A 26018-nucleotide genomic window follows, 5' to 3' on the forward strand; every position below is an offset into this window, starting at 1 on the left:
ATGACTATAAGGGAAATGCTACAGGTAGCAGAAAAGGTCTTTACCGCTAGGGAAACTCCAGAAGAAAGGGAGGAAAGACAGAGAAAGGAAGACAGGGAAGCCCAGGAGAAATTGAGAAAGGAGGACCGGGAGTTCCAGGCTAAGGAAAACCGAAAGCAACAGAGAGAAATGGCTCGTATTTTCCTAGCGGGTGTCCGGGACCAACCCAGAGGAGGGGGCCACGCCAGGACCCCGGATAAGGAACACTGTTTTTACTGTAAGGAAACGGGGCATTGGAAGAGAGAATGTCCTAAGTTAAAGGGAAGAAGAGGGTTTGGAAGGAGACCGGGGGAAAACAGGGAAAGGGAACGAGCAGTAGAGCAGGCCAGAGTCCTACTAGCCGGAGAAGAGGACTGAAGGAGACGGGGCTCAGACCCCCTCCCCGAGTCCTGGGTAACAATGCATGTGGAGGGGAAGCCGATGGGGTTCATGGTGGATACCGGCGCCCAATATTCGGTTTTAAACAAGGCACATGGACCTTTGAACAAGGCACGAACAAGTGTTGTTCAGGGGGCCACCGGTACGCAGTTATGTACATGGACTACCAAAAGAAAGGTGAACTTAGGAAAACACCAGGTCACACACTCCTTCTTGGTCGTCCCTGAGAGCCCCGCTCCCCTGCTCGGACGGGACCTACTCACCAAAATAGGGGCCCATATCCATTTTGAACCAGATGGAATAATTGTGACTGATCGAGAAGGGAGCCCGATTCATGTCTTGTCCCTATCATTGGCTGACGAGCATCGTCTGTTTGAGAGTCAACAGGAACCAGGAGGGGACATGACTCATTGGGTAAAAAGATTTCCCACGGCCTGGGCGGAGACTGCGGGAACCGGCCTCGCCAAACACCTCCCGCCCGTAGTTATACAATTGAAGGCTTCTGCTCTCCCCATTCGGGTGAAACAGTATCCTATGCCTGAGGAGGCCCGAAGAGGCATAGCCCCTCATATCCACAGGCTAATAAAGGAAGGAGTACTGCGACCTTGTCAGTCTGCCTGGAATACTCCTCTGCTCCCCGTCCGAAAGCCGGGAAGCGGGGACTATAGGCCTGTGCAAGACCTACGAAAGGTAAACGAGCGGACGGAGGACATTCATCCCACCGTTCCAAATCCCTATACCTTGCTCAGCCACCTACCCCCCTCGCAAGTATGGTATACAACCCTTGATTTGAAAGATGCTTTCTTCAGCATTCCATTGTCAGAAATTAGTCAGCCGCTATTTGCTTTCGAATGGCAAGAAGATGGGGGCCAATCCGGACAGCTCACTTGGACCAGACTGCCGCAAGGATTTAAAAACTCTCCCACCCTGTTTAATGAGGCCCTGAGCCAGGACCTGGAACCTTTTCGTCGGAGCCACCCACGAGTCACTCTATTACAGTATGTTGATGACTTACTGTTAGCGGCAGAAACCCGAGAGGAGTGCATCAAGGCTACTGAACACCTGCTAACGGAATTAGGTGAGCTGGGGTATCGGGCAAGTGCCAAGAAAACTCACATCTGTAAAAGGTCAGTGACGTATTTGGGTTATCGGATTGCAGATGGGGCAAGGTGGCTGACTGATGCCATGAAACAGACTATTCTGGCTATCCCATCCCCGACATCCACTAGGGGGGTGAGAGAATTCCTGGGCTCCGCGGGGTTCTGTAGACTCTGGATTCCAGGATTTGCGGAAATAGCCAGACCCCTATATGAGGCCACCAAAGAAGCTCCAGATTGGAGTTGGGGAGAGAGAGAACAACAGGCCTTTGATCAGCTAAAAGACGCTCTTTTGCAGGCCCCTGCCTTAGCCTTGCCAGATCCTACAAGACCATTCACTCTGTTTGTAGATGAGAAAAAGGGGGTAGCCAAAGGAGTCTTGACCCAACAGCTAGGTCCCTGGAAGAGACCAGTGGCATACTTTTCCAAGAAATTAGACGCAGTAGCGGCAGGATGGCCCCCCTGCCTCCGCATCATAGCGGCCATTGCCGTGCTGGTGAGAGAAGCCGATAAACTAACCTTTGGACAGGCCCTCTGGGTAACGGCCCCTCACCCGGTGGAGGGAATCCTTAAACAACCCCCTGGGAAATGGATGACGAATGCCAGGCTCACCCACTACCAGGGGCTCTTGTTGGATTCCCCTCGGATCACATTCACAGATCCCGTAATCCTGAACCCTGCCACCTTGTTGCCTAACCCGGAACTGCAGACACCTGTCCATAACTGCAAAGAATTCCTCTCCGAAGTTACACAGGTACGGGCTGACCTAAAGGATACCCCCCTGTCCGGCTGCAAATTAAACTGGTACACGGATGGAAGCAGTTTTTTCCAAGATGGAGCCCGAAGGGCAGGGGCAGCTGTAGTCGACCAAGAAGGAAATACGGTATGGAGCAGGGCCCTCCCACCCGGAACATCAGCCCAAAAAGCGGAATTAATTGCCTTGGCAGAGGCCCTGGAGAGGGCAAAAGGAAAGCGAGTCAATATCTACACCGATAGCCGCTATGCTTTCGGTACCATCCATGTCCACGGGGCCATCTATCGCGAAAGAGGATTCCGCACAGCAGAAGGAAAACATCTAAAGAACCTAGCCGAAGTCCAGCGTCTATTAATGGCAGTGGAAAAACCGAAGGCAGTGGCAGTGATGTATGTCCCAGGCCACCAGTCTGCCAAGACGCCGGAAGCTGTCGGTAACAACAGAGCAGATCAAGAAGCAAAGAGAGTAGCAATGGTGAGTCCTCCCATGGAGACAGGGCAACCTTCCACGGTTGCGGCGATAGACGTGCCGGTCCCAGAGCTCCCTCCGCTACCCCCCCGACCAGAATACTCCACAGAGGATTTCACTTGGATGAGAGCCCACTCCCCCTTTAGAGAAGGGGAAGACGGATGGAAAAGCGACTTGGAAGGCAAGTTAATTCTGCCTGAAAAACTCGGACGATTCCTGTTGGCTAACTTACATAAGTCCACCCATTTGGGGCGGAGAAAATTACTAGACTTGTTGACATCTGCGCAGCTCCGATTTCCGAACCAGACCATAGCAGTCCGCCAAATTGTGGAAGATTGTGCCAGCTGCACAATCATGAAACCAGGACGAAGGGAGGGGCACCATACAGGTACTCGGGAACGGGGGAGGGCTCCGGGAAGAAGTTGGGAAGTGGATTTTACTGAGGTAAAACCGGGAAAGTTTGGGTACAAATATTTGCTGGTATTCATAGATACCTTTTCAGGCTGGGTGGAGGCTTTTCCTACAAAGAAGGAGACGAGTCAGGTAGTGGCAAAGGCTTTGCTAGAGGAAATCATACCCAGATATGGGGTGCCCGAGGCAATTGGGTCAGATAACGGTCCGGCTTTTGTTAGTAAGGTCCTGCAGGGACTAGCCCAGACTATGGGGGCCAATTGGAAGCTACATTGTGAATATAACCCCCAGAGCTCAGGGCAAGTAGAAAGGATGAATAGGACACTAAAGGAGACTTTAGCCAAATTGGCCCTGGAGACTGGCGGTGATTGGGTGACGCTCCTTCCCTTGGCCATCTTCCGAGTCCGGAACTCCCCCTATGTCCATGGGCTAACTCCCTTTGAGATCCTGTATGGGGCTCCACCCCCCATCATTCAGAGGACCTTAAGCCCAGAACTAGGTGATCTGGCCCCAAATTACCTGACCATGTTGCAGGCTTTAGCTAAAGTGCAACAACGGATTTGGCCCTTAATTCAAGCATACCACGCTGTTAAGAGGGACCCGGCTCCGGAACATGGCATAGTCCCGGGTGACATGGTATGGGTTAAAAGGCATCAGTCCAAAACCCTAGAGCCTAGATGGAAAGGACCTTATGTTGTACTGTTTACTACCCCTACCGCCCTCAAGGTTGATGGCATCGGACCTTGGATCCACCACTCCCACGTGCGTCGAGCCAATCATCAAAAACAAGAAGGGGTCAAGGAGTGGACTGTACGGCGGCACCCAGACAACCCATTAAAGCTAAAGCTTTTGTGGCCCCGGGAACATGCAGAGCCTTCAGGAGCAGCCACGGATGGGGTGGCTGATCGCTCTGATCTTGCTCAATGCCCAGAGCGGGAGCCTCGCAGAAACCAACCCTCACCAGCCCTATAAGCAAACCTGGATACTCACCGATGGGGAGACTCATACCACCCTCAACGAGACTACTCGCACTGCCCCCATAGGAACTTGGTGGCCGGAGCTTCAGTTCTGCTTCAGAGACATCAATCCTGCCTACAAGTCTACTGCCCCGGAGTCAGCCCGACGTTATGGGTTTTATGCCTGCCCCGGCCACAAAAAGAACCAGGAATGTGGGGGGATACAATACTCCTTCTGTAGGTCATGGGCATGTGTCACATCCAATGATAGTGAATGGAAATGGGGGATATCAAAATCAGACCTAGTCAAATTTGCCTTTGTAAATGGGATATTAAGGGGGCACAGAATTCCAATACCCACCCATAAATGCCAGCCCACGGATCTAGATAGAATCAAGGTCACTTTCACTGAAACTGGCAAGAAGGACACCCCTGGGTGGATACAAGGTAAGGTATGGGGACTTGTATTTTATAAATATGGTGGACATGCTGGCTCGACCATAGTGGTCAGATTAAAAATTGAGCCCATAGGGCCACCGTCCACAGCAGTAGGCCCCAATAAGGTACTTAGGCCGCCCAATGTAAAGCCATCTCCCCAACCTTCCACAACTCACCACCTTCCCTCTACCATAGCTTGGGCTAATGTTACAACTCCAAGACCATCAGAAACCAGCCCTCCCCTGGTGAGGCCCAGTCTCATGACCGCATCTAAAGACCCCCTCTGGGAGCTAGTGGGTGCTGCCTTCCTGACGTTAAACCACACCAACCCTAACATGACTAACTCCTGTTGGTTATGTTATGATGTGAGGCCCCCATTCTATGAGGCAATAGGGCTAAACACCACTCACGATACCTCATCTGAGGAAAACCCTAGTCAATGTTCCTGGGGAGACCGTAAGAGAGGTCTGACCATACAGCAGGTAAACGGCCAAGGAACCTGCTTAGGAAAAGTGCCAAAGAACAGACGGGACTTATGTACTGTTATTAACGCCAGTTCTACCTGGGGAAATGCTATTAAATGGGTAATTCCAAAGGACAATGGGTGGTGGCTATGCTCCCGGTCCGGACTCACCCCATGCCTATCAACTAAGGTGTTTAACAGCTCTAAAGAATTCTGTGTTATAGTGGTTGTGCTGCCCCGCATCCTCTATCATTCGGAGGAAAGTCTATATTCATACTGGAATATAGGAACAGGTGAGAGAAAGAAGAGAGAGCCTATTTCTACACTAACCATTGCTACCCTACTTAGCCTAGGGGTGGCTGGGGCAGGGACCGGCATAGCCTCCCTGGCTACTCAACATAAAGGGATGTCTTCGCTGCGCGCAGCCATAGATGAAGATATAGAGAGAATAGAAACCTCCATTAGCCACCTAGAAAAATCCCTCACTTCCCTGTCTGAGGTAGTACTTCAAAACCGACGAGGTCTGGACTTGTTGTTCCTCCAAAAAGGGGGACTATGCGTTGCTCTAGGGGAAGAATGTTGTTTTTACGCTGACCATACCGGAGTTGTTCGTGACTCCATGTCTAAACTCCGAAAGAGCCTGGAACAAAGAAAACGAGAAAAAGAGGCAGGGGAAAGCTGGTTCGAGTCTTGGTTTAACCAGTCCCCATGGTTGGCTACCCTTTTATCTGCACTGGCAGGGCCAATAATAATCATCCTATTACTTGTTACCATAGGACCCTGGATTCTAAACCGACTTATGACTTTTGTCAAAAGTCGAATTAATACTATCCAACTTCTGGTCCTCCGCCAACAATATCAGGCTCTTCATCCTCTCGAGGATGATTCCTCAATTTAGGCCATAAGAAAGGGGGGAATGAAAGGAATATGAGGTCTCAGCGGGCCCCAACCCCCTTGTTGGAGAAACCAGTACCAAACATCCCATGTAGATAAGATAAGCAATGAGGCAGGGCTCAGTTAGGGCATATAGAATGTGAGGAATGCAAGATGTGAGATACGAGCAAGATGTGAGATACGAGCAAGATGTGAGGTACGAGCAAGATGTGAAGTACGTGCAGGATGTGCTCTGCCTGCTTGTCTAATGTTGATAACAAAAATATGCACGCCACTGCAGTCTATATAAGATTTCCCCCTAAGAGGCTCAGGGTCTTGCTTTCCTAACCGGTCCTGCGTGTCCGTGTGGGAGCTCGACCCTGGCTAGCCAGTCCAATAAACTCTGCTTTGTTGATTGCATTCACGCCTGGCTCTCTGTCTCTCGGGGGAATAGGATTCCGGGTCCTAACAAAAGAAATAAAAAAGGATTTAGGAAATTACACAGAAAACCCAGATCAGTACATCCAGGCATTTAGAGAAGTCAGCCAAAACTTTAAACTGAGCTGGAAAGATGTAATGCTATTGCTATAGCAGACCCTCACTTCTCTGGAAAACAGCGGGTTCTAGACCAGGCAGTCACAGCTGGAGACAATTATCATTTAGATAAAAGCAGCCCTACAGGCCTGTCTCCTACTGGGCCCTCACAGGAGGAAGAGGGGGAGGGAGAAGAAAGACAAAGACATTGGATACCTAGAATGGAGCCTCAATTCCCAATTCCAACAGGAGATCAGGCCGTGCCTAGGTATGACCCTAAGTGGGACCCTGAAAATGACAAGGATGAATGGAGTCATAACCATTTCACCCACTGCATTCTTGAGGGACTAAGGAGAGCCAAGGTAAAACCTCTTAATTACTCCCAAGTCACAGCTGTACAGCAAGGACCCTTAGAAACTCCAGTAGCTTTCCTACAGAGACTTAAGGATGCTTTACAAAAGCATACCAACATTATACCAGAGTCACAGGAAGAGGAAATCATCCTAAAAGATAAATTCCTAACACAGTCAGCACCAGATATCTGTAAAAAGCTTCAGAAATTGGTGGCTGAAGGGAGCAGAGATCTGGACCAATTGGTCCGTGTAGCCACATCTGTATACTTTAACAGGGACTTAGAAAAAGAAAGGAAGGACCTGGAAAGGGAAAAGAGAAAGGATAAGTGGCAGGAGGCTCTGATTGCAGTGCTCCCAGAGGCTCCCCCGGGGCAAAGTCCAAACCCGAGGACATGCTTTCAATGTGGACAGGCAGGCCATTTTAGGAGGGAGTGCCCCCGGAGAAAGCTACCTCCAGGACCCTGCCCCATTTGTCGGGGAAAACATTGGAAGGCACACTGTCCCCGGTTCTCAGGGGAACTGAGGTCAGAGTCTCCCACCCAATGACAGGTCCCGGGGCCTCCCATATAGGCTTCTGTAACCACTGTAAAAGCAGAAGAGCCCCAAATTAAGCACAAGGTCAGCCTCCTTATCGATACTGGAGCCAGCATCTCAGCTATTCCTTTCTCTCCCGGACCCAGGTCCTCCAAGAAAATTACTGCTCAAGGCATATAAGGCCAGCCTCTAGAACGTTATTTCACTCAGCCTTTAGCCTGCTCCTGGGGAGATTTCCATTTCTGTCACTACTTTTTAATTGTCCCAGAAACCCCTACTCCTCTGCTAGGGAGAGACCTTCTATCCAAATTGGGGGTCCAGCTACTTTTACCCCCAGGAGAGTACTTTCGCTTGCCCCTAATAGAGGAACAAGTAGACCCCATGGTGTGGACAGATGGACACACTGTGGGATGGGCACGAACAGCTGCCCCAGTCCTAACTCATCTCAAGGACCCCTCCTGGTTTCCCCATCAAAAGCAATATCCTTTAAAGCCAGAAGTTAAGGAGGGGCTAATTCCCATAATCAAAGACTTAAAGAGACAGGGACTGCTAATAGAATGCTCCAGCCCATACAATACTCCTATTCTTGGTGTTATGAAGGGACCTAACAAATGGAGGCTAGTCCAGGATCTCCGCCTGATCAATGAAGCAGTAGTGCCTCTCCATCCTGTAGTTCTAAATCCCTATATGCTTTTAACCCAAATACCTCAGGGTATTTGGTATTTACTACTCTGTCCTGGATTTAAAAGATGCCGTCTTTTGCACTCCCTTACACCGTAAAAGTCAACCTATCTTTGCCTTTGAGGACCCCACAAGAAAGTCTGGGCAGGTCACTTGGGGACTGTCCTCCCCCAGGGATTCAGAGACAGCCCCCACCTCTTTGGGTTAGCTCTAACCCAAGACTTGGAAGAATGGCAATACCCACAAGCTACTCTGCTACAATATGTAGATGACCTCCTGCTCTGTGGACCAAATGAGCCTGTCATTTCATGAGCCACTGAGTCCTTACTAAACTTCTTAGCAGATAGAGGTTATAAGATCTCTAAAGAAAAAGTCCAATTGTGTCAGTCTAGTGTTACATATTTAGGTCTTGTCCTGGAGAAAGAAATGAGGTCTCTAGGAGAAGATAGAATCCATCCAATCCTGACATTTCCTCTACCTAAAACTCTAAAACAATTGAGGGCCTTTTTGGGGGTCACAGGATACTGTAGAATTTGGATCCTGGGATATACAGATCTAGCTAGGCCCTTATATCAAATCCTTAAGGAAGCACAGAAGGACACCCAGCCCTTTATTGAATGGGATGACAAGTCAGAAAATGCATTCCACAGGTTAAAGAAGGCTCTTATGACAGCTCCCACCCTGGGTCTCCCAATACAAGACAAGTTTCAATTATATGTCTATGAAAAGGGAGGACTGGCCTTGGGCATGGTGACTCAGCTTCGGGGCATCACTCCCCAGCCGGTAGGTTACTTAAGCAAAGAGTTAGATCAGGTAGCCAGGATGCCTCAGAGCAATGGCCGCAGTAAGCCTTCTAGTGCTTGAAGCTCAGAAACTTATCCTAAACCTCCCCCTAACGGTTTATACCCCACACGACCTAGAGGGAATTTTAAACTCAAAAGGAGAACTTTGGCTATCTGACAGCCGTCTACTTAAATATCAGGCCCAGCTTCTGGGAGGGACGGAAATAACTTTAAGGACCTGTCAGAGCATACATCCTGCATCCATTCTGCCAGAGGCAGAGGGAAATCCTGAGCACTCATGTGAGGAGGTACTTATGGAAAATTATGCTGCCCGACCTGACTTAACTGATCAGCCCTTAAAAAACCCAGATCTAGAATTATAAACTGATGGCAATTCCTTTGTCAAGAATGGTGTCAGACATACAGAGTTTACAGTTGTGACAGAATTTGGCATCCTCAAATCAGGTCCTCTTCCTCCTAATACAAGTGCTCAATTGGCAGAATTAGTGGCCCTAACAGAAGACCTAAGACTGTCAAAAGAACAGAGAGTCAACATCTATACAGATTCTAAGTATACCTTCCTGATCCTGCATGCTCATGCAGCCATTTGGAAGAAAAGAGAAATGCTAACTACAACAGTAACAGCTTCCCATAGGGATAAAAGAGAGGTTACTTTAATAGTTTTAGGGATATCAGCATTAGTTGCAGCCCTTGCTGGAATCAGCTATGGGGTAATTGCCAATCATGTAACTGCAAAAAACCTAACCAAAGTGGTAGAGGACACCTCAGACCAGGTAGGCCTTGCCATTAAGGACATGCAAAGGTCTTTGTCGTCCCTTGCCTGTATGGTAATGGACCACTGCCTGGCCCTAGATTTTCTTTTGGCCAAGCAAGGTGGGGTATGTGCCATTGCCAATACCTCCTGTTGCACGTATATAAACACTTCAGGCATCGTAGAGGAACATGCAGATTACATTCTCCAACAGGCTAAATGGCTCCGGGAGCAATCTCTTGAAACTCAGGTTTCTACTCAGGTATGGGAACAAATAAAATCCTGGCTCCCCTCCAGGACTTGGTTCCTACCCTTTCTGGGGCCTATAGTTGCCCTTATCCTCTTGTTTGTGTTTGGGCCTTGATTTTAAACTTGCTTGTCAAGTTTGTTTCTTCTTGCCTAGAATCTGTTAAACTACAAATGCCTCTGGTGGAGATGAAAACGACCTACTGCTATGGTCCCCTTGACAACCCCTCTCCTGGTCAGCCCTGACACTGTGGGCCCCTTCATCGCTCCCTGTCAGCAGGAAGCAGTTATTGAACAGACTTCGTCATCCCTATTGCTAACAGCAGTTAGGGCGACCATTGAGAAGAGGGAATGAAGGACTGAAGGACGGACTGCGGGAGGTCCCAAAAGGTGATAAGTGGTCAAGGAGACACTTCTCCTCCCTAGGAAATGCCTGTTTGCATCTGAAAGGCATCTCTGCCATCAGGCAATGCAAATAGGCTATAAAACCCCACTCCCCACCCTAGCCCACGGGATCACTGGTTTCCTGGTCCCCCTGCATTCTCCAATTTGCAGTCTTTATCTTCTCTTTTCTCCAACTAAATTCTCTATAAATAAAATCTTTCTGACCTCTGCTGTTAGAGTCTGTCTGTGCTTTCATTCTCAGAGCAGGCTCAAGAACCCTGAGCATCTGAAATTCCTGTGCGTGTCATCCATGCATCATAACTTCATACTATTTTATAGTGTTTAAGAACACATTTCTAAGTATCTTTGAGTCACTATTTTCTCCCCTCCATCTTCTCTCCAACTCAGCCCATTACCTTAACCATCTTTTCTATTATTTTCTATGCTTAGAGAAATTATTTAAAGCTATAAAGGGTTACCAGGGTGTGATACTTGGGGATATGGCCTGCTCATCACCTGGTTCTGAAGCATAGATGGCCACACTAAGTTTATAGGCTCTCAACATCAGACCCAGAAGTAGCAATTGAGCTGGCTATGTTGGGGTCCGAGGTCGACCACCCCTCAGAGGAACAAAAGACACTCATGATAATGTAAGCCACAAAGCGAGGTTTATTTCCAGCCAGCTGGGGTCCGGGTATCCGCCCAACACAGTGGGTTTCAACAAGGACCCAAATGCAAAGTTCAGGCTGCTTTTGTATTTTTTTAAACATTAGTCATGGTCACACAGCAATTTTTATGGTCCCTGGGATCACATATTTCTGATATCACCCACATCCTGGTGGTGGGGCAAGATTACTTGAAGATTATTTATCAGGAACTTGATAAACACCAGGTGTCTTAACTTATTGACTCACATACCATTTAGCAAGATTAACCAGAAACAGTCCCTGTTCCCAGAAACCGTCCCACCTCCCTTTGTTCCAGTAAGTGGTGGCTTGGGTCATGTTAGTCATGGCCGGTTTCAGGCTGAGTGGGCTGCAAGCCTCGAAGGTACCCTAACATTCCCCCCTTTAGTTGTTCATAATGAGGAATCATGCTCATCTAGGCAACGAGCGTAAACATTCTCAGGGCTAGGTAACTTTTCATATTGCTGTCTCAGGACCATTAGTTGGACTGTACTAATTTGATCTTTCACGAAGGTCACTAGCTTATTCAGAATACAAGGACCAAAGGTTAAGATAAGCAGTAGTATGACCAGAGGGCCCACCAGGGTAGAGACCAAGATAGTGAACCAAGGGGACCTATTGAACCAAGCTTCGAACCAATTTTCTTGTGCTTCCCTTTCCTGTTTCCTTTTTGTCAGTCTTTCCCTCACTTTAGCCATAGAATCCCTAACTACCCTTGAATGGTCAGCATAAAAATAACATTCCTCCCCTAGGGCTGCACATAGTCCCCCCTGCTGGAGGAACAATAAATCTAGACCCCGTTGGTGAGTACCCAGGTTTGCTTATAGGGCTGGTGAGGGTTGGTTTCTGCGAAGCTCCTGCTCTGGGCGTTGAGCAAGATCAGAGCAACCAGCCAACCCATCCGTGGCTGCTTTTGAAGACTCTGCATGTTTCCGGGGTTGCAAAAGCTTCAGCTTCAATGGGTTATCTGGCTGCCGCCGTGCGGTCCACTCTCTAGCGTCTTTCTGTTTTTGCTGACTGGCTTGATGCACGTGGGAGTGATGGACCCAAGGCCCGATGCCGTCAACCTTAAGAGCAGTGGGGGTAACCAGAATGACCAGGTAAGGACCTTTCCATCTTTCTTCCAGAGTGTGGGCTCTGTGCCTCTTTACCCATACCCAATCCCCTGGGACAATGCCATGTTCTGGGTTCGGTGTGTCCTTTGTCTCATACACAGCGCGCACTATGGGCCATATTTCACGTTGGACCTCCTGTAGGGCTTTTAAACTGGCCAAGTAATTTGGGGCCATACTGGGGTCTTGGTCCGGTAGGGTTTGGACAACAGTGGGGGGCAGAGCCCCATATAGAATTTCAAAAGGTGTCAATCCATGTACATATGGTGAGTTTTGAACCCGGAAGATGGCATAGGGTAAGAGGGCCACCCAGTCTCTGCCAGTCTCGATGGCTAATTTAGATAAGGTCTCCTTCAGGGTCCGATTCATTCTTTCTCCCTGCCCTGAGCTCTGGGGGTTATACTTACAATGTAGTTTTCAGTTAGTCCCCACTGCCCAGGCCAGCCCTTGTAGGATGTTACTGATGAAAGCCAGACCGTTATCAGATCCTAGAGTTTCAGGGATGCCATATCTGGGTATGATTTTCTCCAGCAAAACCTTAGCTACAACCTGGGCAGTCTCTCGTTTTGTAGGAAAGACTTCCACCCAGCCTGAGAAGGTGTCTATCAGAACCAACAAATACTTATACCCATACCTTCCCGGCTTCACTTCAGTAAAATCCACTTCCCAGCTCTGTCCTGGCACCCTCCCCCATACTCGTGTACCCTTTTTGCTGGGTTTCATAGCCTGGCACCCAGCACATTGGTCCACAATCTTTTGAACCTGGGCTGTTTCGTGCGGGAACCGGAGGCGGGCTGACTCAAGGAGGGCGAGTAGTTTCTTCTTGCCTAAATGGTTGGCTCGATGTAAATTGGAGAGGAGAAACAGTCCTAACTTTTCAGGAAGGATCAGCCGCCCCTCGGAATCATGATACCAGCCTTGCTGATTGGGCTCCGGGCATTGGTGATCTTGGATCCACTGTTTGTCTTCCGGGATGTACTCAGGTCACAGTGGCAAGAGTGGAAGCTCAGGCATGGGTAAGGTCAGCACTAGGGTCATGGAGGCGAAAGCAGCATTTCGGGCCGCTTCGTCTGCCCACTGGTTCCCTGTAACTTCCGGAGTCTGGGCAGATTGGTGACCAGGAACATGTATTACCGCAACAGCTTGGGGCTTCTGCACCGCAGTCAATAGTCTCTGGATCTCCAGGAGGTTACGTAGCTCCTTTCCTTCCACTGTAATGAAACCCCTTTCCCGGTAGATGGCACCATGTACATTGACAGTGCCAAAAGCGTAATGGCAGCTCACTGTTGGGTAGGGCTGAGTCCTGGAGATCGGGGCGCACTTGGGTGATTTCAGCTATAACCTCCTGACAGTCATGTAGAGGGTCTTCCAGGTCCAGATTTGGCAGCAAGGTGGCCGCGTTCAGAGAGACTGGTTTGGAGAAGAGGATGCGGGGAGCATCCAGCAAGAGCCCTTGGTAATGAGTCAGTCGGGCGTTGGTCATCCATCTACCTGGAGGGTGCTTTAGGACCCCCTCTACTGCATGGGGGGTTATCACCTTCAGATGTTGCCCAAAAGTGAGCTTATCTGTGTCCTTTACCATTAGGGCAACTGCCGCTATGATCCGCAGGCATGGGGGCCAGCCCACTGCAACTGGGTCTAACCTTTTGGATAGATAAGCAACTGGATGCTTCAGGGCCCTAGGCACTGCATTAGTACCCCTTTCGCTATCTTCCTCCTTTTGTCTACAAAAAGGGTGAAGGGCTTTAGAGGGTCTGGCAGCGCCAGGGCCAGGGCTCTCAGGAGGGCGGTCTTGAGCTCCTCAAAGGCCTTTTGTTGATCTGGCCCCCAGGCCCAAGGGCCTTGTCCTTAGTTGTCTCGTATAAGGGTTTTGCCAGTTCAGCATACCCCAATATCCACAGCCAGCAGTAGCCTGCCGTTCCCAGGAACTCGCAGACTTCTCGAGCCAAGGTGGGGATGGGGAGTCTGAGAATAGTTTCTTTCATAGCATTCGTTAACCATCTAGTTCCCTCTTTTAGTTCATACCCCAGGTAGGTGACTGTTTGTCTACAAATTTGAGCCTTCTTTGCACTGGCCCGATAGCCCAACTTCCCCAGCTCCTGGAGGAGGTCTCCAGTGGCTTGCCAGCACTCAGCTTCAGATGCAGCTGCCAGAAGCAAGTCATCTACATACTGCAAAAGTGTGATGGAACTGTGGCTCCGGCGATATAAGTCCAGATCCTGATTAAGAGCTTCATTGAACAGAGTAGGGGAGTTTTTGAAACCTTGTGGAAGTCTAGTCCATGTTAGCTGTCTGGGGGTTCCCATATTTTCATCATGCCATTCGAAGGCAAAAATGTGTTGACTGTTGGGTGCCAGGGCTATGCTAAAAAAAGCATCTTTCAAGTCCAAAGTGGTATACCAAACATGGGAGGGGGGCAAGGGCACTCAGGAATGACCAGAAAGGAGTGGGTCAACTGATGTCGGCCCAAATCCACCTGACGCTTGCTAGTCCATTGATATGCCTTGGACCCAGTGGCTCCCTGCACGAGACTAATTTTCTGGGACAGTGGCTCAGTAGGTTTATTAAGGACTGAATATTAGGCCCCTGTGTCCCCCATGCTTTCCCCCTGCATTATTGCCTTTACCTTAGCCAAATTGGTAGGGCGGCGAGCTGCTGCCCGGAGGCCTGCCATAAGAGTCTGGCAGTAGACCTGGAGATGGTCCCTACCTTCTGCGTCCCCATAGTCCCAGTTGGGTCTGTTCAAAGGAAAACAATCATTAATCAGGTTCGGCAGGGTGGTCGGTCATCTATTGTTGCCGGGGACATTCTTTCTGGCTTCAGTGAGAATCCACTCCTGTTCCTCAGTGGTGAATAGAGTCTTAAGGAGCTACTGACAGTCATCCCATGTGGGAATGTGAGTATGCAAAATGGACTCGAACAGATCAGTCAGGCCTCTAGGGTCCTCAGAAAAAGGAGGATTCTGGGCTTTCCAGTTGTACAGATCACTACTTGAAAAAGGCCAATACTGATAGGTGCGTCCCCCATCAGAACCAGCACCACCCAGGGCCTGCACCGGGAGGATGGGGACCCCGGTGGAAGTGGAGGAGGTCTCCTCCTCTGGGTTTCCTCTCGCTGCCTATGGGGCCTGAGTCCCCTCGCTGGTCTGGAGACCGGGGGTGCAGACAGGGAGGCTGATGAGTGGGGAGGCTCAGGGGGGCCAGCTGCCTCTGGCTGGAGCGGCATGGCAGCGGCATATGGCGAGTGATTTACTTCAAGTCTATCAAGGACGGATGGAGAATCAGTTCTTCCTGTAGAATAGGCTTTTTAGGGGAAGTAACGGGAATGGGGGTGTTCCCCAACATGGCCTGTATCGTAGGCCAGTCTGCAGGTGACTCATGGATAAATGGCTGCAGCCGGGAAGGAGGGTCCTCTACCAAAGTCTGCCACATAAGGATATAGGGATATCGATCAGGGTGCCCGTGAAGACCGGGTCTATTAATGACATCTCAGACCTTCTTAATCGTGTCCAAGGAGAAGGTACCTTGAGGAGGCCAGCCTACATTGAGGGTTGGCCATTCTGCTGAACAAAGGGCATTAAACTTACCTTTCTTAATTTCCATGCCATAATTGTGTTCCTTAGCATGGATTTCTAAAAAATGACTCAGAAAGAGGGTCTTAGGAGTTACCTGAGCCTGTCCCATGATGATCAGGAGAGAGGGACAGAGGAGACAACAAAGAACAAGAGAGACAATTCCAGCAGACAAATTCACACTGGACTCTCCAACATACACAAGTACCGGCCAGTCAACGAGACTACTCTCACAGGCGTAATTCCATTCACACCAGATTCAGGATCCTTATCCAAAGATTGCCCAAATGGTATCCACTGAGGACGTCAGTGCGGTTCCTGACCATTGGGGATGTCTCCCACAACTTCCAATAGTGGAGCCTCCAGGGCTGTAACCCCTTCCTTCCACTCAACTAGAATTCTCAACCAAATTCAGACGGGTACTCTAAGTCCCTCCAAACAGAGGTAGCCAATCCTCCTTCCGCGGTCTTTCTCAACTAAACCTTGGTATCGGAGGCCATTTGTTCCTCTCAGGGAGGGGCCGAGATCTCGGTGGGACCTCCAGATGTTGGGGTCCGAGGTCGACCACCCCTCAGAGGAACAAAAGACACTCACGATAATGTAAGCCACAAAGTGAGGTTTATTTCCAGCCAGCTGGGGTCTGGGTATCCGCCCGATGCAGTGGGTTTCAACGAGGACCCTGAATGCAAAGTTCAGGCTGCTTTTGTATTTTTTTAAACATTAGTCATGGTCACACAGCAATTTTTATGGTCCCTGGGGTCATATATTTCTGATATCACCCACATCCTGGTGGTGGGGCAAGATTACTTGAAGATTATTTATCAGGAACTTGATAAACACCAGGTGTCTTAACTTATTGACTCACATACTGTTTAGCAAGATTAACCAGAAACAGTCCCTGTTCCCAGAAACCGTCCCACCTCCCTTTGTTCCAGTAAGTGGTGGCTTGGGTCATGTTAGGCATGGCCAGTTTCAGGCTGAGTGGCTGCAAGCCTCAAAGGTACCCTAAGCTACTAGGTGAGTGGACCTATCATGAGAGCTTTGGCTAAAAGTGGTACCCTAGTGGCCAATACCAATAGAGCTTTCTCTTACATTGTTTGAATGAGACATCCCTGTGAAAAATAACTTTATTATTATTTATTATTGACAGGATGTAATTACAGTAGTGAGTAGTGGGGCTGATGACTTGAGGTCAGTTTCTCTAGTCTAGCTGTGTTGCTATTGGAACTGTTTCCTTTTCTTCCAGTGACCTCCCCTCTACATTAGCATATATTCCTAAAATACTTGAAGGATATATTCCTAAAGTGTCCAGAGCAGTGTTTCTCAAATTTTGCATGCATGTACATCTCCTGGGGAATCTTGTTAATATGCGGGTTCTGATCAAGTAGCTCAGAGGTCAGCCTGAGACTACATTTAGAAGTTCCCAGGTGAGGCTGATGCCATGATCCACACGTTTTATGACTGCATGCTCAGGATTAATTGATCACTTATAAATTTCTGCTACAAAATAACATCTGTAAAGATTGTTTTAAAGTGTTCAACTGGTTATCACTCACATTTTCTTTCTATTCTGGATACAGTCTCCCTTCCCTTCAATCTACATTCAAATGAATCATTTGTTCTCAACATTTGCCAGACAATGTGTTTTCTTTGAGGCCTGACTCAAATCCTTTGTTCTGCATGAAATTATTCCCTATTTCTTAAGACTTAGGGGTTTTCCCTTCTTAATTTCCTTAGCATCTATTACATGGTTTAGGCCTTCCTTAATCACAAATTCCATTATATTATTGTCTTGTACTTTTCAGTGTCATTTCCTTCAACATCATTTTAAGAATTTTAGGAACTGCTAATAGATAACTTTATATGTAGTGGATTTTCTTATCCAATCCAGCTTTCACCTCTAAAATAGCAGTTACATTATTTTTATACTTTTTATAGTTGGATATATACAAAACATATCAGAATAGGGTTTTTTTTCCCTTAAACTTAATGTTTGTTTACCTTTTCTAAGGGTTATATTTTGATTGTAAAACACAGTGAAAAAATAAATTACTATACTTGTTATAAAAATAAAATGCTACTCTTATTTTTCAAAAATTGTAGTAAAAAGATCGATGGGATTTAGGTCATAAAATCTGATTTCTAGTTCCATGCCTACTGTTAACTGGCCATGTAGCCTTGAGTGAATCTTTTTAACATCTCTAGAACTTAATTTCTTCATTACTATTAGATGATGCAACTAAGCCACGATTTGAATTGGTCTAAGTCTTTGGTTTGGAAGAATAATTTAATCTGAACTTTAAAACTACTTTATCTTCAATAGAGTAGAATTCTGTTCATAGATGCTGTTAAAGATATCTCAGACACACATTTTCAAGCTGTGTTTGCTTCTTGTTCACACTAAAGCAAATTCCCTTATTTTTAGGGTTGCTGGACCTTAGCTTTTCTTTCCTCTCCCTAGTAAGTCATTTCTCTGTCTAGTTACTGGCTGCACATTTTTAGGGAAAACACTGCTCACAAAGAAAGCTCACGAGAAAAGACTCACATCCAAGAGCAAGGTTTAATGGCAAGCTCAAACTGCCAGGCTTGCAGGGGAAAGATGGCACAGCACAGACTCTGGGCTAGGCATGAGTTTTATAGAACAGGGAGGTTACAGAAGTTAGCCCATGCGCGGGAGTCTCTGGTAGGGGTGGAGCTTGTCTTAGAGCATGAGAATTTCTGTTTAAGGGCGGGGCTGTCATTGGGGGTGGCTCCATTTCTCAAGTGAGGCCTGGGGATAAAATGGCCACCTTCACAAAATGGCTACATTATTGTTCTATCACACATTATTGAATCAGTTGAGAATGACTTTTTTTTTTTTCCTTCGGTGCTGGGTACCCAACTCAGGGCCTTGCACTTCCCAGGCAAGCGCTCTTCCACTGAGCTAAATCCCCAACCCCGCAAGAATGACTATTGCGATCACATGCAAAGTAATGAATATTATTGAAGACCCAGAATTCACAGCATCCTTTAATTCCTGTTCGTTTTTATTGTATGTCCATAGTCAAATGTTATGTTTTGTACATTTTCATTATCCTGAAACGTTATTTCAAAATCGTTTCACAAACATTACTTAACTTGTAAATAATTATAGCATTGAACTGTGCAAGTTCCATTTAACATAGAAGAAGTCAAAGGTATTACCTGTTTGAAAAGTCTATCACTGGGGCTGAGGATATAGCTCAGTAGTAGAACCAAGCATATAAGAGGCCCCCGAATTTGATCTCTAGCACTGCAAAGAAAAAAAACCAACCTGGAAAAGTCTATCACAGAACACTTTGCTATCCAGGAGGGACTTGGTGAGAGGTGGTATGTTTGGCAGGTAGACAAGGATGACTTGAATGATCCATACAACCTGTGCAATCAGGGCAGTATGTAAGGAAACCTCTATTATTTGGGGGATGACAGATCAAGTAAGGTACAGCCGCACAGCTAGATCTAATAATTATTTCACATAAGCACTGGGATAGAGAAGGTTTTGAATAATTATGGTAAGGACTCTTTTTTTGCCCAGAATGGGCTACAGACTTAACACATGCCTGTTTGACCACATCTGACATTAATTACATGATGTTTGAAGATACAGAACAGCTGCTGGAGAAACACTTAACAAGAACCAGGAATGGGGATATGATCTTGTTTGCTGCCAATTGTCATTTGGCTGAGGAAGAATAATATCCAGGAATTAAATAAATTATATAAGCAGTGGTGCCTATTCAATTTACGCATTCAGCACAACTCTTATTACTATTTGTTATTGTGTTATTTTATCAAATATGAATATTTAATTATTGCATATAATATTAATTATAAAAATATGTTTATAATGATGTAAATAGGTTTACTATCTTGTTTGGATATATTTTATTGTATTATACAGTATCATATTAATCTAATTCTTTTTTATTAGTGTAAATTAATTGTACAAAGGAGTTTCATTGTGATATTTCTATACATGTATATAATGTACTTTGATCAAATTCACCCTCTCTATTACCCTTTCTTATTCACTTCCCCCCCTTTTTTAAAAAATAATTTTAGTAGCTTTCATACTCCTTTTTGTATGTGTGTGTGGTATCGGGGTTTGAACTCAGGGCCTTGTGCTCAAGTGCTCTATCACTTGAGCCAGGCCCCAGCCCTTTTTACTTTATTCTTCAGATAGGTTCTCACACTTTTACCCAGGGCTGGCCTCAGATCATTATCCTCCTACCTCTGTCTCCAGCATAGCTGGAGTTATAGGCACACACCATCATGGCCAGCATTTTTTTTTTTTTTGAGATAGGGTCTTGCTGACATTTTTACCCAAGTCGACTTTGAACTGTGATTCTCCCATTTCTGTCTTCCCCATAGGTGGGATTGCAGGCATGAGCTACCACACCTGACCCTATTCTCATATATGCATATAAAGTGGTTCAATCATGTTCACCTTCACCCTCACACCTCTCCTTTCCCTTCTGCTGGCTCTCCTTCCCAACAGCCCCCCTTTCACATTCATGTCTTTTTTTTTCTTAAGCTCTGAATTCCACATATAAGAGAAAACGTGGTATTTGTCTTTCTGAGTCTGGTTTATTTTGCTTAAGCAAATAAGTTCCATTTTCCTGTAAATAAGATTTCATTCATCTTTAAGGTATATATACCACATTTTTCTTTATCTATTCATCTTTTGATAGACCCCTAGGCTGATTCCATAGCTTTGCTATTGTGAACAGTGCTGCCATAAACACGTGTGTGCAGGTGTCTCCATTGTGTGCTGACTTGCACTGCTTCACATATGTACCCAGGCATGGTATAGCAGAATCATATGGTGGCTCCATTTGTCATTTTCTGAGGGACCGTCATACTGATTTTCATAGAAGCTGCAGTAATCTACATTCCCACCAACAGGTTATAAGTGTTCCTTTTCCCACACTAGACTTAGTTGTTTCTTAACACTTAAACTAAAAAAAATTTTTTTTGGTTAAAAGTTTAAAGCAAGTTTTTTTTTTAAATAGAGACTTTCTTTAAACATATATGTTTATCATAAAATACTGAAAAGACAGTCTGTATTTTGATAGCAGCAGGTTTTTCTGTGGGTAAGAAAAAATGGGAACTTTCTATGAATTTGTGTTACAAAGTACTTTGAAAACTACAACTGGAAAACACAGTAAGTTTTTTTTTTTTTGCTAAACTTTATGGCCAAAGAGATAAATTAAAACTAAGCTGGTTCAAGTACCAATATTAATTTTCTTCTACTACCCTGACTGAATTGGCCTTCTTTTCTTTTTATCTATGTATGACTAGTTTACACATTTTGATGTCTATTTGATTTATTCAATCATTCTCAAATTGGGGGAGAAAAACTATGAAAACATAAGCATGGTTTAATTAAATTAATATACATACAGTTTTGATTATTTTCCTCTAAGACATTTAAGATTACATTGAATGTCACCATTTTATTCACTCATCATTATTCTAGCACCTCACAGTGTTCCTGCAATATTTTCTTTTTTTCATGAAGCACATTCTTTAGAAGATCCTTTCTTATGGATATGATAGTACTGTTTTTTATCTGAAGATATCTTTATCTTATCCTTATTCTTGTAACACACTATTGATGGATGCATGCATTGTTGTAAACTGAAATTATTTTTTGATCACATCAAACATCCCTAAAACCCTCGCATAATAAAGTTAGCACTTATGATCATTTTCATTTGTGTACAGTAGGCTTACTGCAAAAATTAAAGAAATAAGTAAACTGGTCTTGTTTGAAGCCCCACCAGTCTGGATCTATAATTAAAATCCTTACTCATCCTTATTGTGGCTTGACACCACTGGTGGTGGCTCCAAAATCAATGTTACTAGTGCCAATTTGGATCCTATCTCACAAGCTGGGACTTCCAGGGTAGTGGCATTAATTATAGTAATCACCAACATAGCTGGGGTCCAATTAGTTAGTCTAATCCAGAGGATTTGGGCTAGAAGAATACCAGTAACAAAGGACTTACACTCTCTTCCCTGTTTCCTTAGACAAGGTGCTGACTTTTTCTTACCCTACCTTACCCCTTCCTCCATGTTCTCTCCCCCATCTATTATGAAGATAAAAGTTATTGAGATGGTGGACCACACACAAGTCACTAGCATCTCCAGGGAATAAACTAGAAACAGCTGGAGAGCAGCTATCCTCCAATGGGGGTGACAGTGGGAAGGCACTGATGTTTTAATAGTGAACAGACAAGAGTCATACCAAAAAATAATTCAAAAAATGGAAAGCAGAACAGAAGGGGAGAAAGACTGCTCCAGTGATGTAGGCACAGCAGAGAGCGCAGAATACACACAGCCACAGAGGACAGAAGAAAGACCAAGAGCCTTGGTCTTCAGGTAAAAGAAAGAAAGACCAAGAGCCTCAGAAACATACACTGTAGTTTCAGTTTTGCATAGACACAATTCTTTTTTTTTTTTCCAGTATTGGGGATTTTTCTTGGGGTCTCATGCTTTTAGCTTGTTTTGCAGATAGCGTCTCTAGCTAATGTTGTGCAGGTTGGCGTCAGACCCTGCGTCTCCTACCTCTGCCTCCAGGGTAACTGGGATTATAGACATGATTGTCCAGTCAGAATCTTTTTTTTTTCTTACTTTCAATTTTGTTGTTTTTTTGTGGTTCTAGGGTTTGAACTCAGGGCTTCATGCTTGCTAGGCAGGTGCTCTACACCAGCCCCAAAATCTTAATTAAAAAATGAAAACAAACAAGCAGAAAATTTAGAAAGTAGAACAGGGGTGAGGAAGTGCCTCAGCCCCTCAGGAGTGGGTAGAAGTTCTGCAGTAGAGGGAAGGGAAGGGGCAGGAATGAGAGAAAGCATGAGACTCAGAAAACAGCAGTGGTCTCAATACCTAGCAGATTTGCACCAAGCCAGACAGGGGTCATGGAGTCTGCATAGCATACAAGCACTGGAAAGTTCTCTCCTCTTCCTGGCATTTGGTTGTAGCAAAGTGGTGGCAAGCCATTTTGAAAGGATCCTCCTGGAACCCACAGCAAGGATCAGGTGCTCATCCCACTTAGTGCTGGCCTGCACAGTTGATCTGGCCACAGGGGAAGGACTTTGAGTCACCAGTGGAGAATTCCACGCAGTTGGAAACTGGTCAGAGTCACAGTGGGCAGTGGAAGTAATTTCCCACTTGGGCCATCATTTAGGGAAGCTAGCTACAGGGCTCCAAGAGGGGGAAGGAGTGTTGACAAGTAATTACAGGCAGTAGTTGAGCTTCAGAATGTCAAGATGGAAGATAGTCCACTAGGTGCTGGACACTGCATCCCCATGGGGCTTTCTCACCACAGGACCAGACACTTGAAGGCATCAAAGATGAGGACCCACCAGCGGAAGGCATCTAGTCCTGAGAAGCAGGGTGATAGTCAAGTAATTACAGCTGGCTCCGCTCATCAACCATGCCCTCTGGTTGCTAGGCAAACAACACAAATGAAAACAGATGAAGCCAAATAACAAAGACTCTGTTCTCACCAGGGGCACACAGCCCCAGTGGCCAGAGAAAGAAAAGCAGCTCATCTACATTTTGTACTTCTACCCACAAGATTCCCATCCTTAGAGGATGGGAAACTTGTCCTTTTTTTTATTAAAAAAATTTAAACTTTTATTCTTTATTTTCTTTGATTGTTTGCTTTTCTATAGAGACCTGAACAGTTTGAATATTTACCTGAGGTTGTAATTCTATATTCCTATACAATTTCTTTTCTCTCATTGCTTTTATACTTTTCTATATTATGTCTTCATTTCATATCTAATTTCTTTGCTCTGCTTTGTCCTGTCCTGTGTTTCTTATTGTTCTTTCTTTATTTTTTTGAGATAGGCTCAACCAATAGTTTGGTGCTTTGGTGGGCACTTGTCATCACAAGATATGTGGGAGGCTGAGACTGGGGGGATTGTGATTCTAGGCCAACTAGGGCAAAAAAGTTTGCAAGACCCCATCTTGACAGAAAAAAGCTGGGCATGGTGGCACATGCCTGTCATCTCAGGTACAGTGGGAGGCATAGAATAGTATAATCACAGTCCATGCTGACCTGAGCAAAAATCAAGACCCTCTTTCCAAAATAACCAGAGCAAAAAGGGTCATAGGCATGACTCAAGAGGTAGAGCACTTGCCTAGCAAGTGCAAGGCTCTGAATTCAAATGCCAAAAAAGAGAACCCTCATAAAAACCAGAATGAATTCAAAGAGGATATAAATAAACAGCTGAATGAAGCAAAGAAGACAATGCAGGATACAAAGGAGAATTCAATAAAGAGACAAATTCTAAAAGCAAAATGAAATTAAAATTCTGGAAAAAAAAGCTGAATAAGGTAAAAAGTTGACAGTTTTGCAAATAAGATGGATAAGTGGAAGACAGACTACCAAGTTTGAAGACAAGGTATACCAATTAAAACATACAGGCAAATAAAGAAAATAAATTATGAGTGTTTTTTTTTCTTTTTCTGGTAGGACTGGGGTTTGAACTCAGGGCTTCACACTTGTAAAGCAGATGCTCTACCACTTGAGCCACACCTCCAGTCTGAAAAATAAGAAGTTATGAAAAGAATAGGCAAGACCTCTAGGAAACCATTAAAACACCAAACTTATGAATCATGGGCATGGAGGAAGGAGAAGAGTATAGGCTAAAGACATAGAAAATATATTAAAAAACAATAGAAAATCTCCCAAATATTGGGAAAGAGATGGAAATCTGGGTATGGGAGACTTAGAATGCCAAACAGACAAGAGCAAAAAGAACCTCCCCATATCATACTACCATTCAAATATTAAGTATATAAGATAAGAAAGAATATTGAAAGATGCAAGAGAGAAACACCAAGTCACACATAAAGCCTTTGCAAACCAATCAGAATAACAGCACATTTCTCTAAAAGGCAGGAAGGCAAGGAACAATGTATTTCAAGCCTGAAAGAAAATAACTGCCAATCTAGATGAATGTATCCAGAAAGCTAACCTTCATTATTAAATGATAAATAAAAACTTTCCATGATAAACACAAACTAAAGGAATTCATGACCACTAGGTCAGCATTGCAGAAGATGCTTAAAGGAATTCTACACACAGAGGAGAAACATAAATACAGACAGGAGAATATAAGAAATAATAAATTTCACTAGGAGAATAAACAAATGAGGATTAGGAAAGAACTAAACATTACAAAAACAACAAAGTGACAGAAAATAATACATATCTTTCAATAATAACTCTGTATGTTAATGGTATCAATATCCAATTGAAAATCACAGATTAGTAGATTGGATTTAAAAAAACAAAACAGGACCCAACTGTTTTCAACCTGCAAGAAAAATTACCCCAGGCCAGGATCACACCTGTAGTCTCAGCTACTCAGGAGGCAAGGATCAGGAAGATCATAGTTTGAGGCCAGTCTGGGCAAAAAAATTAGTGAAATTCCATCTTGATAAACCAAGTGTGATGTCACACACCTGTGGTCCCAGCAATGTGGGAGGCCATTGGTGTGATGATCATGGTCCAAGGCCACCCTTGATCAAAACTGCAGGACCCTAACTGAAAAATAACCAAATGAAAAAAAGGCCAGGGCATGATTCAAAGGATAGAGGCAAAGCCCTGAGTTCAAACCCAGTTCTGCTTAAAAAAAAAAAGAATAAAAAAAAGCACATCTCACTGGCAAAGATAAACCCAGCCTGAAGCAAAAGCATGGAATAAGATATTCCAAGCAAGCAGAGACCAAAAACAAGTAGGAGCTATACTCATAAGAGAAAAAGAAGGTCACTTCATATTGATAAATGGAGCAAGCCCTCAGGAAAATAACACTCTTTCTGCTCAGCTTTTCTCCTGTGTAAGAGGCAGCCATGGCACCCAGCTGGAATGGCATGAGCCTGAAGCCCCATTCCCACAAGGGCTGGCCATTTGGTTCAACCAGCCAGCCTGGAAGATCCGTAGATGCAAAAGTGAACCACATCACCCCAAGCCCTGTATCTGGACCCATCAGCCCATGGTGAGGTGCCCCACGATGCAGAACAGGACACTGGAAGGAAAAAATAAAACAATGTTGGAGTCTTGTAATTAACCCTCAGGAGAACATTTGAAAAAAAAGGAAATAATAATTACAGACTATCTATGCACTGAACATTGGTGTATTCAACTTCATAAAATAAACACTACTGGACACAGAGGCACAGACAGACCTCAAAACAGTAATAGTGGATGACTTCTGTGCTACATTCTCACCAGTAGATAGGTCATCCTGACAAAGAATCAAGAAAAAAAAATCAGAGTTAAGTTATATTGTAGATCAAATGAACTTAACAGACATCTACAGAATATTCTACCCAACAGTTGCAGAATACACATTTTTCTCAGAAGCCCATGAAACTTTCTCCAAAATGGATCATATTTTAAGATATAGAGCAAGCCCTAACAAACACAAGAAAATTAACATCACTTCTT

At 45.3% G+C, this 26018-nt stretch overlaps 1 protein-coding gene across 1 annotated transcript; it reads left to right on the forward strand.

Moving 5' to 3' along the window:
* The first annotated feature begins 438 nt into the window (after positions 1–438).
* Positions 439–3967, forward strand: LOC141420824 (uncharacterized). The gene is made up of 2 exons (XM_074066010.1): positions 439–3124; positions 3874–3967. Exons 1-2 carry the CDS (start codon positions 439–441, stop codon positions 3876–3878), a joined length of 2691 nt encoding a protein of 896 aa, XP_073922111.1. The 3' UTR covers positions 3879–3967.
* The last annotated feature ends 22051 nt before the right edge of the window (positions 3968–26018 follow it).

The sequence above is a fragment of the Castor canadensis genome, chromosome 2, assembly GCF_047511655.1.
Source record: "Castor canadensis chromosome 2, mCasCan1.hap1v2, whole genome shotgun sequence".
NCBI lineage: Eukaryota > Metazoa > Chordata > Mammalia > Rodentia > Castoridae > Castor > Castor canadensis.

Coding starts and splice junctions, on each gene's coding strand:
- LOC141420824 (XM_074066010.1), top strand. CDS start 439: ATGCATGTGGAGGGGAAGCCGATGGGGTTCATGGTGGATACCGGCGCC.